Below are 15,965 nucleotides of genomic sequence, written 5' to 3'. Positions count from 1 at the left end.
GTGGAGCAGTAGGCTGGGGCCTGGGCCGCCCCACGCGCCTCGAGTGGGGTCCCCCACGGGTGACCCTTGCAGGGGGAAGGGGCGTCCGGGGGATTCCCAAAAGCGGTCCCTGGGTGTGCAGGGGCCCCCGAGTACCGGGGGAACCTCTGCCTCGCCTTAGGGTACGCGAAAGCATGCTCCACTGTTCTGGAAGGAAGGGGTCCACCTTCCCGGGTTGGTCTTACTTGGCCCCCACCTCCCCGTCAGGGCACAGAACTGCTTGCCCTCAACCCAGCCCCGTTTCATCCCGCTCCCGAGGAAGAAGGGACTTTGGGGAAAGAAGTCCTTCCTCTTGAGTACAGAAAGGGGACCCTTTTGCTGCCCGAGCGGCCAACCACTTCAGTGAAACGGGGAGGGTGGGCATAGGAGCTGGCTCTTTTTGATGCTTCCGGTTGCTTGAAAGCGTGGTCTTATATCTTTTTGATGAGGAGAGGAGGATCCCAACCAGTTTTTTGAGTCTTGATGACAACATGGAGGTGACACATGCTGGTGGGACTAACCTCCCCAGAGCCTGGCGGGGAGGGGGCCCATAGAATGGGAGGACTTTGCCGCCCTTTCCGGAAGCCAGACCCCAACCCCGGGTACTCCCCGTGCCTCCAGGGCAGGGTAGGAGGTCCCGTTAGGTGGCCGCCCGGCTCCGCCCAGTGTGACCGGGGCTTTCTCACTGCCATGGGATGTTTTAATGTGCACTTACATCTTTTTGCCCACTGAGCTGTCTTGATTGAGCAGCTGTAACTGGGGGAGTTGGTGCTGGGTGCCCCATCTGGACAGCCCAAGAGCTTTGGCTCGAAGTGTTAAATAGTTGAGAAGTGAAAAGATAGATACTTAGTTTTTGGTTTGTGTTTCTTTGGAAAACTTGTAATACTTCCACAAACAGACTCTGGTGTTAGGTTTGTTGGATAGGGGTTTATTTGAAGTTGCTCTTCGTGTGGCTAAATTGTAACATGTGCTCCAAAAGGGTCTTTTGTTTTCCTCAAATGAAGATTTCAGATGCCTTGAAGCAAAAACTGCCCTGAGATTTGTTTCACAACTGCTAAGGTTCTGAGGGTGAGGGAGATGATGCTCTTCAGCATCACAGAAGAGCCCGGCTACATTGTGGAGATGACCCGAGGACCCTCAGTGGTTCTGAGCTTCCATTCCTTTTACCCCAAGTTAGTGTGGGTTACAGTCTGGCCACAAACAATTTGGGTCCAAATCCCATCAAGAAAGGGAGTTAACTGTTGAACTCTGAGACCTCAGGTGGAAATTCCTTCTAGAATGTCTTAACCATCAAGTTCTTCCCTAAATTAGGGGGAACCTGACTCTCAGTCCGAACAGCAAAGAGAACAGGAGAGATTCCGAGAAGTTGATCTGAGCCCCACGGAGGTTGCTTTTTGGTGCTAATTCTTCTCTGCTTACAACTTCATTTCTAGATCGCAGCCAAAATTGGAGGCGATGCTGCTACAACAGTGAATAACAGCACTCCTGACTTCGGTTTTGGGGGCCAAAAGAGGCAATTGGAAGATGGAGGTAACTACTTGCTGGGAAGGAGGATAGAGAGTGAGGTGCCTTTGTTTGAATGTGGTTCAGAGTGGGGGGGAGGGCAGCCAGCTGCTGTTCAGTCTTTTAAAACCTCAGCAATCCCAGCTTTGTTCATTCTTTTTGTTGGGCCACCATCCTGAGGTATCAGGTGGCAGAGAGGAGAGCAGATCGACTGTGGCTGGGTCCAAGTTGTAAGTTCTCAAGATTGTTTCTCCCCTTCTGGTAGGCTGGAGAAATGCTGGTACTGTTATTGAGGCCCCACATAAGTAAAGTTTGGGTGGCAAGCAACTTCTTTCAACCAGAACCCCGGCTGCCCAAGGCAGGTCTGATCCTGAGCTAGAAGGACTCAGATGCCACTATCATTGTTTCCCTGTTATAAAGGGCTTTTTTACCCTTAGTGCTGGTTGATGAAGTCTGGCCTCAGGGGTTGGTCTCTCCTGTCTCTGCTCTGATTTTGGGGGGTAGCAGAAGAGGGGATAGTTTGCCAGGAAGTGTGGCACCAGCATCAGATTTAAGGAGGCTGTGGGTGGGTGGGTGGATGCTGCATCTGACATCCTCTCTCTTTCACAGACCAACCGGAGAGCAAGAAACTGGCCTCTCAGGGAGATTGTAAGTCTGTTGGGTAATGCAGGCAGAGGGCAACTTCAGAATCTTAGGAGGTTGTTTGGAGCTGGGAGCACTGGCATCTGTCCTTTATGGAGGCTCTAGGTGTTCATCATCTGGGATTCATGATCTTTGGGGTTCCTATAGCCCCCGGAAATTGAGGCGGAAATACCCAGTGCCTATGCTGTTGTGAGCAGGGTCCATGATGCTCCAGTGCTCAGGAGGGCTTAGACCAGCGGTTCTCAACCTGTGGGTCGCGACCCCTTTGGGGGTCGAATGACCCTTTCACAGGGGTCGCCTAAGACCATTGGAAAACACATATATAATTACACATTGTTTTTGTGATTAATCACTATGCTTTAATTATGTCTAATTTGTAACATTGAAAATACATCCTTATATCAGATGTTTACATTACGATTCATAACAGTAGCAAAATTACAGTTATGAAGTAGCAACGAAAATAATTTTATGGTTGGGGGTCACCACAACATGAGGAACTGTATTAAAGGGTCGCGGCATTAGGAAGGTTGAGAACCACTGGTTTAGACTGTAATAGTGTTAGTCGCTCCTGTGTAGGTAGGAGCACCTGGGGTCAGTGGTGTTCTGGGTTCCAGAGAGAAACCACGCCAATCTTTCCTTTGGATTTTCTCTCTGTAGCCATCAGTTCTCAACTTGGACCCATCCATCCTCCCCCCAGGTAAGTTGTGATTTGGAGAAAATGTCGTTTGTCTGTCAGCTGTCTCTGGCCTTTCTTACTGTCTCGAGGGAGAACTCTGTCTGGGAGCCCTGCACCATTTAGGGATGGTCCACCAAAGAGTGGACTGAGGGGTAGAAGGTGCTGTCTTTATCCCTGTACTTACCTGTCTTCAAGGCTGGAGGTAGGACAGGGTTGTGGCATTTCCCTGTAATGACAGAATGGTGATTTCTGCACCATGGTGCTTCCTTTGTTGGTGTGGGGACTCTCCAGAAGCACACACATCTGTCTTCCTCGAAAAGGCTGGTTTTCTCGCCCATCCTCTGCAAATGCTTGTTCCCTGAGAGCGGATGGAGCCTACCTTATTTCCTCCCCCACCCACCCCATGACTTCAATGAATCTGACATAGAATCCTTTGTGAAGACCCACATTGTTTCTTTTATTTTTTTAATGGGCCAGATGACTTCAATGAATCTGACATAGAATCCTTTGTGAAGGACCACATTGTTTCTTTTTTTTAATGGGCCAACATTTTTGTGAAATACAATAAAAATGATTTGCTAGGTCCCTAGCTGGTTTGGCTCAGTGGATAGAGCATCGGCCTGGGGACTGAAGGGTCCCGGGTTCGATTCCGGTCAAGGGCACATGCCTGAGTTGTGGGCTCGATCCCCAGTAGGGGGCGTGCCAGGAGGTGGCCGATCAGTGATTCTCTCTCATCATTGATGTTTCTGTCTCTCTTCCTCTTCCTTCCTCTCTGAAATCAATAAAGATATATTTAATTTTAAAAAATGATTTGCTAGGAAAATGAAATTTAAAAGGTGCAAAATTATTCCTTTTTTTGTTTGTTTTTAAAGTCAATGGTTATGAATTGACTTTATCAGATTGCTATAAAAGTGTCCAGGTGCTCATTCTCCCCCTAAGTTAGGGACAGCGCTGGTCCAGGGGCCACACTGCCTCAGAACAGGCCTTTCATGGCCCACGTGGGGAAACTTGGCCTCAAGAAATGGAGTGACCTGCTGTGGGACAAGAGATCCCCAGCCTCATGCTGCTAGATTTTGCATAGGCTTGTGAGGTCTTGGTCCCATCATAGGGAGCAGGGTCAGAGGCCAGAAACATCGGGGGCCCTTTTCTCCGGGAGATCCTTTGCTTTCCCGTTTGAGACTGACCTTCATTGTCTCTTTGCAGGACTTCAATGACAGAGGAGTACAGGGTCCCAGACGGCATGGTAGGACTAAGTGAGTGTGGGTCACTGTGCTTTGGGGTGTCCATTATATCCACAGCCCCACCCTGGGGCAGTGTCCTGGAAGCCCCTGCCAACCCAGAAGCCTCTGGTCTGAAAGGGCTTCCCCTATTAACCTGTTCTTTCTGGACTGGAAGAACGGTCATCGCCTCCTTTGAATATTCACCTGGCCCCACCATCACCTCGTTTACTTGGTGCTGGCTCCTTCCGTCAGCTCTGCTTTTTTTTTTTTCTTTTGCATTCCATTTTAAAGTAACTCACTTTTCTCCTTTCTTCACCACCTAGTCATTGGCAGAGGAGGTGAACAGATTAATAAAATCCAGCAAGATTCAGGCTGCAAAGTCCAGATCTCTCCAGGTATGAGTGAGCCATTTTCGTGCCAGAATGAATGCAGGGGCTGGGCTCTTTGCACTTTAGTATTCCTCTCACTTTTAACTTGACCGATAGACATGAAACGTATTTGTTTGTTTTATTTATTGAGTGCCTTCTATGTGCCAGGCTCAGTGTAGTATCTTCAGTGTTCAGCACCACAGGGTGTAGCTGTGACTTTTGTTTTCTTTTCATTTTATGGGTCGGGGGAGAACTGAAGGGGGAGATCTAGAATTGAACACAGGGTGCCTCATTCCAGGTCTGCTGTGAGCCATTATGTTAAGTTGCCACCTAAACATCTAGTGGAAACCAGACAGGAATATGGGAGGCAGGAAGGTGCATTAGAAAGAAAAGTTTTGAGAATGGGCCTGGGTTTGAATCCCAATTCTGCCTGCTCCTCTGTAGGAGTCTGCTTCTGAGGCCTTGTTCTAGCAGAGTGGAGTTTGTTAACTAGAGGGTGTGCATGTGATCATTAGTGGTGGCAAAAATGGTCCAGGGTTTGGACCTTCCCGAATCTGCCTCTCCTACCTCATCTTTTCCCCTAAAAGTTCTGTCTCCCTTGTTGGACTTTAAGCTTCCTGACCTTGGCCTTGCATAGGGCAGCCTCCCAGGTGTTTGGGGAGGTAAATTGATTTGTCAGGCTGCTGAATGGTAGCAAAAGTGGCTGGTGATTGTTCTGGAAGTTTCCTCATCTCCACTAAAAGCCTTTCCAGGGTCTGCAGGCCTGGAAAGGCACTGACCCTATCTCCTCTTCTCTCCAGACAGTGGTGGCCTCCCTGAGCGCAGTGTGTCCTTGACAGGAGCCCCAGAATCTGTCCAGTAAGTGCCTGGCTGGGCCTGTCATTGTGATGGGAGTGGGCAGAAGTCCTCTTGATCCCTTTGAAAATTGGGGGTGACTCCCACACCATGTCCTTGCAGCCTAGCCCCAGGGACCGTAGTACTCTCTTCCTCATCATCTGTCAAACGCATGTGTTGGGAGTCACCTTCTTTGCTTTGAGCTTTGGGGAGGGGGGGTCACCAGGCCAGTACTCTTTCAAGTGACAGCACCCCATTCTTCCCCTTCCCAGGAAAGCAAAGATGATGCTGGATGACATCGTCTCTCGGGGTCGTGGGGGCCCCCCAGGACAGTTCCATGACAACTCCAATGGGGGCCAGAATGGCACAGTGCAGGAGATTATGATCCCCGCGGGGAAGGCTGGCCTTGTCATCGGGAAAGGCGGGGAGACCATTAAACAGCTACAGGTGAGGGAGTGGAGACAGAAGGTTCCATCCATCCCAAGAAAGTTTCCATCCTGTATCTGGTCTGCACACCACCACCACCCCCAGCTGCTTTCCCAGTCTTCTGTCCTTTTTGATCATGGACCCTGCCCCAAATGCACTAGTTGCCAGAAAGTTATTTGAAAGTCCTACACTGACAGTCAACATTGGTTTTAAAGGAACGTGCTGGAGTAAAGATGATTTTAATTCAAGATGGTTCCCAGAATACAAATGTTGACAAGCCCCTTCGGATCATTGGGGATCCTTACAAAGTGCAGGTGAGTGTGCCCTGCAGTGGTGGTGAATAGTGGGTTTTAGAGAAGGGAGAGCTGGTGGGCTGCCTGGAGATTTGAATAAAAGTGGAGAGGTTTTCAAAAGCACTGGCTTTGAAGTCATCCCAGGGTTCATGTTCTTGTGTTGAATTCTCCCTTCAACAATGGTTTGTACATGAGCAAGTGGCCTAACTGATCCTCCATCTTCTCATGTGGAAAGTGGAGTTGCTGGCCATGCCTGCCTCTCAGGGTGGCAAATATAGAGCTCAGCACCTGTGTCCTTAGCTTAAGCCTGTGACCCCTTGGTTTATGGGAGGCTGGGGGTGCAGTGGGGCAGCAGGGCTTGCCATGTGCACCATGCCCTGTGTCTTTTCAGCAAGCTTGTGAGATGGTGATGGACATCCTTCGGGAGCGTGACCAGGGCGGCTTTGGGGACCGGAATGAGTATGGATCCCGGATTGGCGGGGGAATTGATGTGAGTGTGGGCTTCCCCCAGAAGATGGAGGGCTATGCGGGGGGTGAGGGGCTCCTTGTGTCCAGTGGGCAGCAAAGCTATGGGGACAGAACTCAGCTGACCCTCTCTCTGCGTCTTCCTCAGGTGCCAGTGCCTAGGCATTCTGTTGGCGTGGTTATTGGCCGGAGTGGAGAGATGATTAAGAAGATCCAGAATGATGCTGGTGTGCGGATCCAGTTTAAACAAGGTCAGGGCCAAGTCGTGTGATGTGTAAGCCAGTGCTGTCCTCTTAAGATCAACCTGAGTGTCCACTGTGGGCAGCTTGGCACCTTGGTTAGCATGCTGTGCCTCTTTACTTTTGGGTCTTGTCTTTCTCCTCTGTGGGACAGCCCCATGAGAGAGTTGGTGATGGGCACACTTTCTGTATTTTCCTCTCTTGTTGAATCTATGTCATCCCTCTCCCCCACCAGTAGCCCATCTCAACTAGGCAGCCTGGGTAACTTGGGCACTCTGGGCTGGATGAAATCACTGACCCAACTCTGGGCTCCTGCCAAGCCTGTGAGAGTCTGAGGGCAGGTCTGTGGGGAGGAGGGACCCCTTTCCTGCTTTTCAGAGATTTGTTGTTCTTAGTTCTATAAAATGCATCCGTTAGTTCTGGGGGTTCTAATTGCAGAAAGAAGCCTCAGCTACCTCCCTGCCCAGCTGGTCAGTTTTCTTCTCTGGGGACATGGGGCCTGCCTGCCTCCTTCCTCACTCCTGAGTACGTGGAGTGAGGCGAGCGGCACTGAGTCTGAGATGTCTCAGACACCTAGCTTGGCACAGTACTGCCCTGAGGATGTGTGGTGGTTTGAAGTTGTGCTTCTCTTTTAAATCCGTGCCTCCGCTCTCTGGATGCTGGCCTCAGATGATGGGACAGGTCCTGAGAAGATAGCTCACATAATGGGGCCCCCAGACCGGTGCGAGCATGCGGCGCGGATTATCAATGACCTCCTCCAGAGCCTTAGGGTAGGTGGCATGGGGTAGGTGAGAAGAGCAGGTGGGGGCAGAGTAATGTGCCTGGTTTCCTACATTTATTCTACATCTCCCTGTCTTGCAGAGTGGTCCCCCGGGTCCTCCAGGGGGTCCTGGCATGCCCCCAGGGGGCCGTGGCCGAGGAAGGGGCCAAGGCAACTGGGGCCCGCCTGGTGGGGAGATGACCTTCTCCATCCCCACTCACAAGTGTGGGCTAGTCATCGGCCGAGGTGAGGAGGCCTCTCCCTGCCCTTTGTCCCTCAACCACTCATTCCTCCCACCCTCCCTTCACTGCCTGTGTCCCCTGCAGGTGGCGAGAACGTGAAAGCCATAAACCAGCAGACGGGCGCCTTCGTAGAGATCTCCCGGCAATTGCCGCCCAATGGGGACCCCAACTTTAAACTGTTTATTATCCGGGGCTCGCCCCAGCAGATTGATCACGCCAAGCAGCTCATCGAGGAGAAGATTGAGGTGGGCTCATGGAGGGCTCTGGGAGTCTGGCTCCTGACTCCTGACTCCCACCCACTGACCTTGTCACATTCTCCTTCCAGGGTCCCCTCTGTCCAGTTGGACCAGGCCCAGGAGGACCAGGCCCTGCCGGCCCCATGGGACCCTTCAATCCTGGGCCCTTCAATCAGGGGCCACCTGGGGCTCCCCCTCAGTGAGTACTCTTCAGCTGCCTGGGATTTGTGACATGGGTGTCAATATGCTGGCAAGAAAAGCAACAGGCCCCGTTTCCATTTACCACCAAGAGGTCCATCCTCATCTTTCAGAAGCAATGATTGTTCAGGCCCAAACACAATCCATTCCAGCTTTGTTTCACAGACACCATCTTTTATAAGATGCAATAGGTGTTGACCTTGGTCTCCACCCCATGCACAAATCTGTATGTTGATTTTGGGGTACTTTGTTTCATAGCCTGGGTCTTATGCATTTAGTTGTCTCACATCTTTCCTTGGGCCTTCTTCCTACTAGCCATCTCTACCCTGCAAAGGAGCAACCTCCGCTCATGTGTTCCCCATCTTTCTCATCCTACAGTGCTGGGGGTCCCCCTCCTCACCAGTACCCACCCCAGGGCTGGGGCAATACCTACCCCCAGTGGCAACCACCTGCTCCTCATGACCCGAGTAAGTAAGGCTACCCATTTGAGGGGCAGCACAGGGTTTGGGCCCAGGATTGGCTTTCTGTGTCAACTCTCAGCCTGCACTGCCCTCCTCTTGCAGATAAAGCCGCTGCAGCCGCCGCAGACCCCAACGCAGCCTGGGCCGCCTACTACTCACACTACTACCAGCAGCCCCCAGGCCCCGTGCCCGGCCCCGCACCTGCACCCGCAGCCCCACCTGCCCAGGGCGAGCCCCCTCAGCCCCCACCTGCTGGCCAGTCAGACTACACTAAGGCCTGGGAAGAGTATTACAAAAAGATCGGTGAGTGTGTGGGCTGCTGCATGGGCTCAAATCAGAAGGGCAGAAGAGGGCAGCTGTGTCCCCTTGCTGTCCTCTGACCTTGGTGCCCGCCTCCTGCAGGCCAGCAGCCCCAGCAGCCTGGAGCTCCCCCACAGCAGGACTACACAAAGGCCTGGGAGGAGTACTACAAGAAGCAAGGTGAGTTATACAAAAAAATAGTCACAGGGTGCAAATACAGTATAGGGAACGTAAGTCATTATTATGAATTTGTACGATGACTTAGTATGATGATCACATCCTAAGGAATTTAAATGGCGAATCACTTATACACTTGAAACTAATATAACATTGTTGTACTTCAACATAATTTTTTTTTAAAGCAGGCTGAACTGGTGGGGCCTGAGGCAAGGCAGGGCCAGGCCCCCACTCTTGCCCAGCCACACTCACCCTCTCCTCCCTCACAGCTCAAGTGGCCACTGGAGGGGGTCCAGGAGCTCCCCCAGGCTCCCAGCCGGACTATAGTGCCGCCTGGGCTGAATACTACCGACAGCAAGCCGCTTACTACGGACAGACCCCAGGTCCTGGTGGCCCCCAGCCTCCACCCACACAGCAGGGACACAATGTGCTCAAACTCCTTGGCCTGCTTCAGCTCCCAGGAGAAGCCATCGATGAGGAGGCCCTGGCTCTCCGGGTAAGACAGCATCTTGTCATTGATCATATCTAGGATGGTACCCTGAGAAGGAAAGGGGTGGGTGGATCAGTGCCTTCGCCTACCAGGTCACCTTGACAAGTTCTCTTCCTCAGTCTGGACCTTAGCACAGCTCAAGTGGCCACTGGAGGGGGTCCAGGAGCTCCCCCAGGCTCCCAGCCGGACTATAGTGCCGCCTGGGCTGAATACTACCGACAGCAAGCCGCTTACTACGGACAGACCCCAGGTCCTGGTGGCCCCCAGCCTCCACCCACACAGCAGGGACAGCAGCAGGCAAGTGGGAATTGCCACCCTCCTCCTCCTCCTTTTTCCTTCCAACCCCCAGCCACCGTCCATCCTGCCTTAGTGGGTAGCGCCGGAAATCCCTTCCCCTGCGGGGTGTGTCCTTGATGCCTGCAGCGGGGGCCGTGTGGCTGGAGGTCTCCGGGAGTCCCCATGAGCCAGGGGAAGTGTGCGCTGGGTCCAGAGGTTAAAGAAGAGGCCTCCCTCCGCCGGCTCGCTTGTTCCTGTGTAATGCTGTCGTGATGCTGGGGGCGAGTGCGAGACAGATAAAAGGTGGAACTGTTGAACTGGTGGGTAGTCCTGGGGGTGGGGGCAGCCCGGGCACTGCACTTTGGTCACCATCCTGGCTGCTAACTCAAAATCTGGCCACTTGGGAAGAAAATGGATATTTTTTCCCCTCTGCATTACTTTTTTGGCTTTTGTTCTTTTTGTTTTTAAACCCATGGTCTTCTCCCCGACGGTGTCCAAGTGACTGTTTGCAGGCAGCCCCAGTGTGGGGTGGCCCTGGCTCCAGCAGGGATGCAGGAAGCCTGCAAAGGGGCTCGGCCCCTTGGGCTCAGCCTCTGCTGTCACGCCCATGTCTGTGTCCCGGTCTTGTCTGTGAAGTGGGCATGATGATCGCTGCCACGTTCCAACCTACCTCACAGGGGTGTTGTGGGGACACCGTGATCTCTGAGATTGTTCATGTTGTGATGCGCCGGGAGCCACCCACCACCTTCTCCCTTGCAGACCCTGACTTCGCTTCTCTTTCTCCCGCGGCCCCTGCTTCTCTCCTCTTGCCTTTGTGTCGCTCTTTCTCCTCCTCCATCAAGGAGCCAGTCTGACTTCAGCTGAGTCCCTGGAGCACTTGACTAGACAGTTACAGACACATCCTGCTAGCCATTGGCTTGGGAGAGGGGCTTCCTGGCCCCCTCCTTACTATCCCCCAGTCTTCCGCCTCTGCATCCCCCTCCCCGTAGTGACCAATTCCTATCTCTTCCCTCTCCGCAGGCTCAATGAATCGAATGAATGTGAACTTCTTCATCTGTGAAAATTCTTTTATTATTTGTTTTGTTTGGGGCTTATTTTCTGGTTTTTGCTTTTTTTTTTTTTTTTTTTCCTCCATTTGTTAGGCGAGAGAGCGATGGCTGACATGGGGGTAGGGTGCAGGGGAGCCCTCTCTGAGTGGCTTGGAGGTCATGCCCGGCTCTCACTCTCTCGCCCATTCTGTGTCTCACATCCTTTCTTTTTCTTTCAAAACTGGGATCCTTCATGTTGAGCCAGCCATAGAAGATAGCGAGAATTAAATCTCTGCCAAAAAAAAAAATTTTTTTAAATAAGAAACACAATAAGTGAAACAAAACCTATAAAATTATATATATATATAAAAATCTCTATATCCCACCCCCCAGTCTTCCCTAAAACTGCTTCTTTCAAGGAAAACTTATTTTCTCCCTGCCACCCTTGGCCCTCTTCATGTTTTTAAAATAAACTTTTAAAAAGGAAAAAAAGTCACTCTTGCTTTTTTTTTTTTTTTTTTTAGTTAGAGTTGGAACATTCCTTGGACCAGGTGTTGATATTGCAGGGAACCCCCCCCACACACACACACACACCCTGCCCTATATCAGTCAAGCCCCTCAGCCTCTCTGCTCCTCTCGCTCTTCCTTCTGCCCTAGCTCGCTTCTCGCAGCCCTCCCCTCCCGCGTCCCTTCTCCCAGGACTGGTCTGTCATGTTTCATCTGTTCAAGAGGACATTGAAAATGAAAACAAATTGAGAACAAAACAAAACAAAAAAAAATTGTATGGCAGTTTTTACTTTTTATCGCTCGTTTTTAACTTCACAAATAAATGATAACAAAACCTCCCCATGTCTGCTGGGTGCCGTCTCTCTTTCTCTGTTCCCACCTGCCCCCATAGAATTTTGAAGCAGATGTTTGTTCTTTATAGATGTTGTAAACCCTGATAACGGTGATTGGAACTTACAGGCTTTGTGTTGTGTTTTTTGGGTTGTTTTTTTTTTTTAAGAAAACAAATATAAAATAGTTTCAGCAGGCACGTTGTACTTTCCTATAACTTTTCTTCCCCATACCCCCATTTTTTTCTTTTTTCTTTTTTTTCTTTTTTGTTAAATAAAGTGCTTTTTGTCTAAAACTGTGTGCTGGCCGCAGTTTTGTTTGTAGAGGAACAAGGCTTGGCTAATGAGAGTGGGAGGGGGGCGTACTAGCCCCATCCAAAGACTACCCTCTGATTTTGTTTTGGGAGGAAAAGGCCATATCCCTGTAGGTGCACCCTGTTCTTCCCTCTGGGAACTTGGGTAGCAAAGCACCCAGAATGATCCCCAGGGATTTGCGTTCCCATGGATTCGGCCTGCCTCACTGGAATCAGCCTGGCCTTGCTACATGTGCTCTCATTAGATAATTGAGGTGGAAACCTAGTCTGTCTATGGAAATGGCGCCAGTTCGAGTGCTTGGTGGCCATGGCCTCCCAAGGATGACAGGAGATGGGAGAGTAAGTTAAGGGGCCACTTGAACTGTCTCCCACACTGTGTAGCAGGAGTGTTCCATTTGGATTTATGGTTGAGTATTAACACTTAAAATTATCAGGTCTCACATTCTGAATCTGATTGCCTGGTTCCAGAGACTTAAGTGGCAACACCAAGCAGAGGCCAGCAACAGTGCTGCCTCTAGGTGGGACCATTCACAGCCCTGTGACGTTCCACATTTGTTAGGAACCAGTCCCTGTTGGAGTTGATGGCCTCCAGAAAGCCCATCTTGTAGCACAGTGGGCCAGAAGAGGGATGCTATTGCTCTAGGGCCGTGGTTCTTAACCTGTGGGTCACGACCCTTTCACAGGGGTCGCCTAAGACCATCCTGCATATCAGATATTTACATTACGATTCATAATAGTAGCAACATTACAGGTATGAAGTAGCAATGAAAATTTTATGGTTGGGTCACAACATGAGGAACTGTGTTTAAAGGGCCAGAAGTTGAGAACCACTGCTCTAGGGTCACATGGACAGGTTAGATTAGCACCCTGGGCTTGCCCTGCAGGCACTGCACTCCCTTAGCCCTGTGCTGGTACTGGGATGAGGGAGAATCCGCCTCCAGCCTCTGCCATCTCACTATAGGCTTGCAATGACAGCAGTGCTTACCAAAAAGTTTTCTGGAACTTTTGTCAAGATCTAGAGTGTGAGAAAAGGGGTCAGTTGTTAGTCACAGCTACACAATTGCCCTCCACCCCATAGACAAGGGCAAAACAATTTTACAGGCCTCTTATTTTTATTTATATCTATTGATTTCAGAGAGGACGGGAGAGGGAGATGGAAACATCAATGATGAGAGAATCATTGGCTGCCTCCTGCACACCCCCTACTGGGGATCGAGCCCAAAACCCAGGCATGTGCCAGTCCTGCCTCCACTACCCAGGATCCTTTAGTCCATAGGCCAACATTCTATCCACTGAGCCAATCCAGCTAGGGCAGCAAAGCTATCATTTAGAATTGAAGGTTAGATAAAGAGCTTCACAGATAAGATAAAACTAAAAGAGTTCATCACCACCAAACCAGTATTATATGAAATGTTAAAGGGTGGGTATTTTTTTTCCCCGCCCCCCCCCAAGGGTGGGTATTCTTTAAGAAGAGAAGAAAATATATATATATATATGAACAATGAAATTGCAATAAATACATATCTATGCACAAGAAGTCTAATGAACAAAAACTGGTGAATAAAATAGAATCAGAGGCTTGGGAACATGGAACAGACAAGAATGTCCGGGCAGTGGGGGTGAGGGGGTGGAAAAAGATTAACCAAAGATTTTATCTGCATATGTGCATTACTTATGGACACAGACAATAGGGTGGTGAAGGCCTGGGGTGGGGTGGGAACCAGGTGGAAGAGGGCACTGAGGGGAAAAAAGGGACATCTATAATGCTCCCAACAATAAAGATTTTTTTTAAGCTAAACCAAAACTATGAAATAAGAGGTTGATGGGCATTTTACAACAGTCACTATCTGATGCTATGGATTGTTTAGGGATGCCACAACCAAATAGCAAAGATTGGGTGACTCAAACAACAGAAATTATATTTTCTCATAGTTCTGGAGGCTGGAAGTCCAAAATCAAGGTGTCAGCAGGGTCAGTTTCCCCCAAGCCTCTCTCCTTGACCTGTAGATGCTGTCTTCTCCCTGTGTCCTCAGTGGTCTTCCCTCTGTGTGTGTCTTATGTTCTGATCTCTTCATATAAGGGCACCAGTCAGATTGGATTAGCCACCACCTAAATGACTTATTTGAACTTAATCACCTCTTTAAAGATGCTGTCTCCAAGTACAGTCACATTCTGAGGTGGTGAGGGTTAGGACCTCAACATATGGATTGGGTGGCACAATTCAGGTCAAGACAGACCCCTTACTAAGAGTGTGGCAGACAGGCAAGAAGGAGCCTGCTGAAATAACCCCATTGCTCTACACCAAACTCACTGGTTCATGTACCAGTAAACAGGGGAGGAAGCAGACCATTGAGAAAGAGAGAGTATCACAGCCCGGGGTGGCAGAATTGGACAGAAAAAAGACTTCCAGCCAGCCCCAAGCCATGGGCATCTCTCAGAACAACTGGCCCAAGCACTGCAAGGCCGGGGACAAGAGAAAGCCCTACCACAAGAAGGGAAAATATGAGCTGGCGCCTGTCCACATAGTCCACATGCAGGGAGGCAGCAAGAAGTACTGTGCCTTGAGGCTGGACGCGGGCAGCTTCTAGGGCACCAAGTGTTGTACACACCATGTGAGGATTATTGATGTTGTCTACAATGCATCCAGCAACAAACTGGTCCACACCAAGATCCTGATGAAGAACTGCCTCATTCATGCTCATTGACAGCGGACCATACCGACAGTGGTGCAAGTCCCATTATGCACTGCACCCGAGCCCCAAGAAGGGGGCTAGGCTTTAGGCTCCTGAGGAGGAAGCGATTCTAAACAAAAAACAAAATGCAAAAGGAAGAGGATGAAAGGGAAACGAATGCCAAAAGCAGCAGTTTCCTGAGGAGCAGCTCCAGCAGGGCGAGCTCCTGGTTTGCTTCGCTTCAAGACCAGGCCGGTGTGGTCAGGCAGGTGGCTATGTGCTGAGGGCCAGGGGCTGGAGTTCTAGCTGAGGAAAATCAAGGTCCAGAAAGGCAAATAAATTCCCCTCCCTCCTATCTTAGCTCAGTAATAAAGGTGTTTACTGTTCTAAAAAAGAAAAAGAACAAGAACTCTGCAAGCACAATACACTCTGTTTCCCCCACTTTCTCAAGTCCACCTCCTGGGGCCCAGTGAACATTCAGGGACCTGACTCCTCTTAACACATTTAAACAAGAAACCAACTATGGCAAAGAGACAACTAAGCATGCAGGACACCTGCTACAAATTCACATCAACACCTATGAAGTACGCTTGAAAAATAGTCTGAGTCCTGAACCAGACTCTATAGACACACTACCAACTTATAGGAAATATAGAGGAGAGAAGAACATGGTAGAAAAAAAAATGACTTTGCAATCAGCAAAATCCACACTGTGCGAAATAAAAAGAACCAGAGAACCGGCTTCTTCCATAAATAAAATTGCAAGGAAACAAAAGCAACAGAGGTGGAAGGAGCACCTATAGATGAAAAAGAATGTCAGAGACATAGCAACCAATTGCAGTGGGTAAACCTTACTTAAATCCTGATCAAAATAGCCCTGGTCAGGTGGCTCAGTTGGTTAGAGCACCATCCCCTATACACCAAGGTTGTGGGTTTGATCCCTGGTCAGGGAACATACAAGTATCAACCAATGAATTCATAAATAAGTAGAGCAACAAATCAGTTTCTCTCCCTTCCCCTCTCTCTCTAGAATCAATAGATAAATTTTAAAAAAAAGAAGAAGAAGATGGTGGTGGGCCCTAGCTGGTTTGGTTCAGTGGATAGAGCATCAGCCTGCGGACTGAAGGGTCCTGGGTTCGATTCCAGTCCAGGGCTCATGCCCGGGTTACAGGCTTGATTCCCAGTAGGGAGCATGCAGGAGGCAGCCGATTAATGATTCTCCCTCCCTCATCGTTGATATTTCTATCTGTCTCTCCCTCTCCCTTCATTCATATATATATATATATAT

General features: G+C 50.0%; 1 protein-coding gene and 1 pseudogene across 1 annotated transcript; both read left to right on the top strand.

The window, feature by feature from the left end:
* The first annotated feature begins 1,095 nt into the window (after positions 1-1,095).
* On the top strand, positions 1,096-11,704 carry KHSRP (KH-type splicing regulatory protein). Its single transcript, XM_014531870.1, has 19 exons — positions 1,096-1,194; positions 1,452-1,548; positions 2,131-2,169; positions 2,824-2,863; positions 4,046-4,095; positions 4,386-4,457; positions 5,231-5,288; positions 5,537-5,711; positions 5,906-6,004; positions 6,375-6,473; positions 6,597-6,699; positions 7,357-7,457; positions 7,549-7,693; positions 7,774-7,934; positions 8,015-8,124; positions 8,502-8,590; positions 8,687-8,887; positions 8,987-9,064; positions 9,688-11,704. Exons 1-19 carry the CDS (start codon positions 1,096-1,098, stop codon positions 9,963-9,965), a joined length of 2,094 nt encoding a protein of 697 aa, XP_014387356.1. The 3' UTR covers positions 9,966-11,704.
* Positions 11,705-14,428: 2,724 nt separating this feature from the next.
* LOC102251790 lies at positions 14,429-15,016 on the top strand (annotated as a pseudogene).
* Positions 15,017-15,965: the final 949 nt, after the last annotated feature.

Source organism: Myotis brandtii, unplaced genomic scaffold (genome assembly GCF_000412655.1).
Source record: "Myotis brandtii unplaced genomic scaffold, ASM41265v1 scaffold827, whole genome shotgun sequence".
NCBI lineage: Eukaryota > Metazoa > Chordata > Mammalia > Chiroptera > Vespertilionidae > Myotis > Myotis brandtii.
Note: the sequence above shows the minus strand (reverse complement) of the source record. Positions and strands in the feature narration are given on the sequence as shown.

What these genes read in the sequence shown, in the direction of transcription:
- KHSRP (XM_014531870.1), top strand. Translation starts at nt 1,096, where the DNA reads ATGATGCTCTTCAGCATCACAGAAGAGCCCGGCTACATTGTGGAGATG. An exon ending in ACCTCCTCCAGAGCCTTAGG is followed by an intron (nt 7,458 to 7,548) that starts GTAGGTGGCATG and finishes CCTGTCTTGCAG; the next exon opens with AGTGGTCCCCCGGGTCCTCC. An exon ending in AGAGTATTACAAAAAGATCG is followed by an intron (nt 8,888 to 8,986) that starts GTGAGTGTGTGG and finishes CGCCTCCTGCAG; the next exon opens with GCCAGCAGCCCCAGCAGCCT.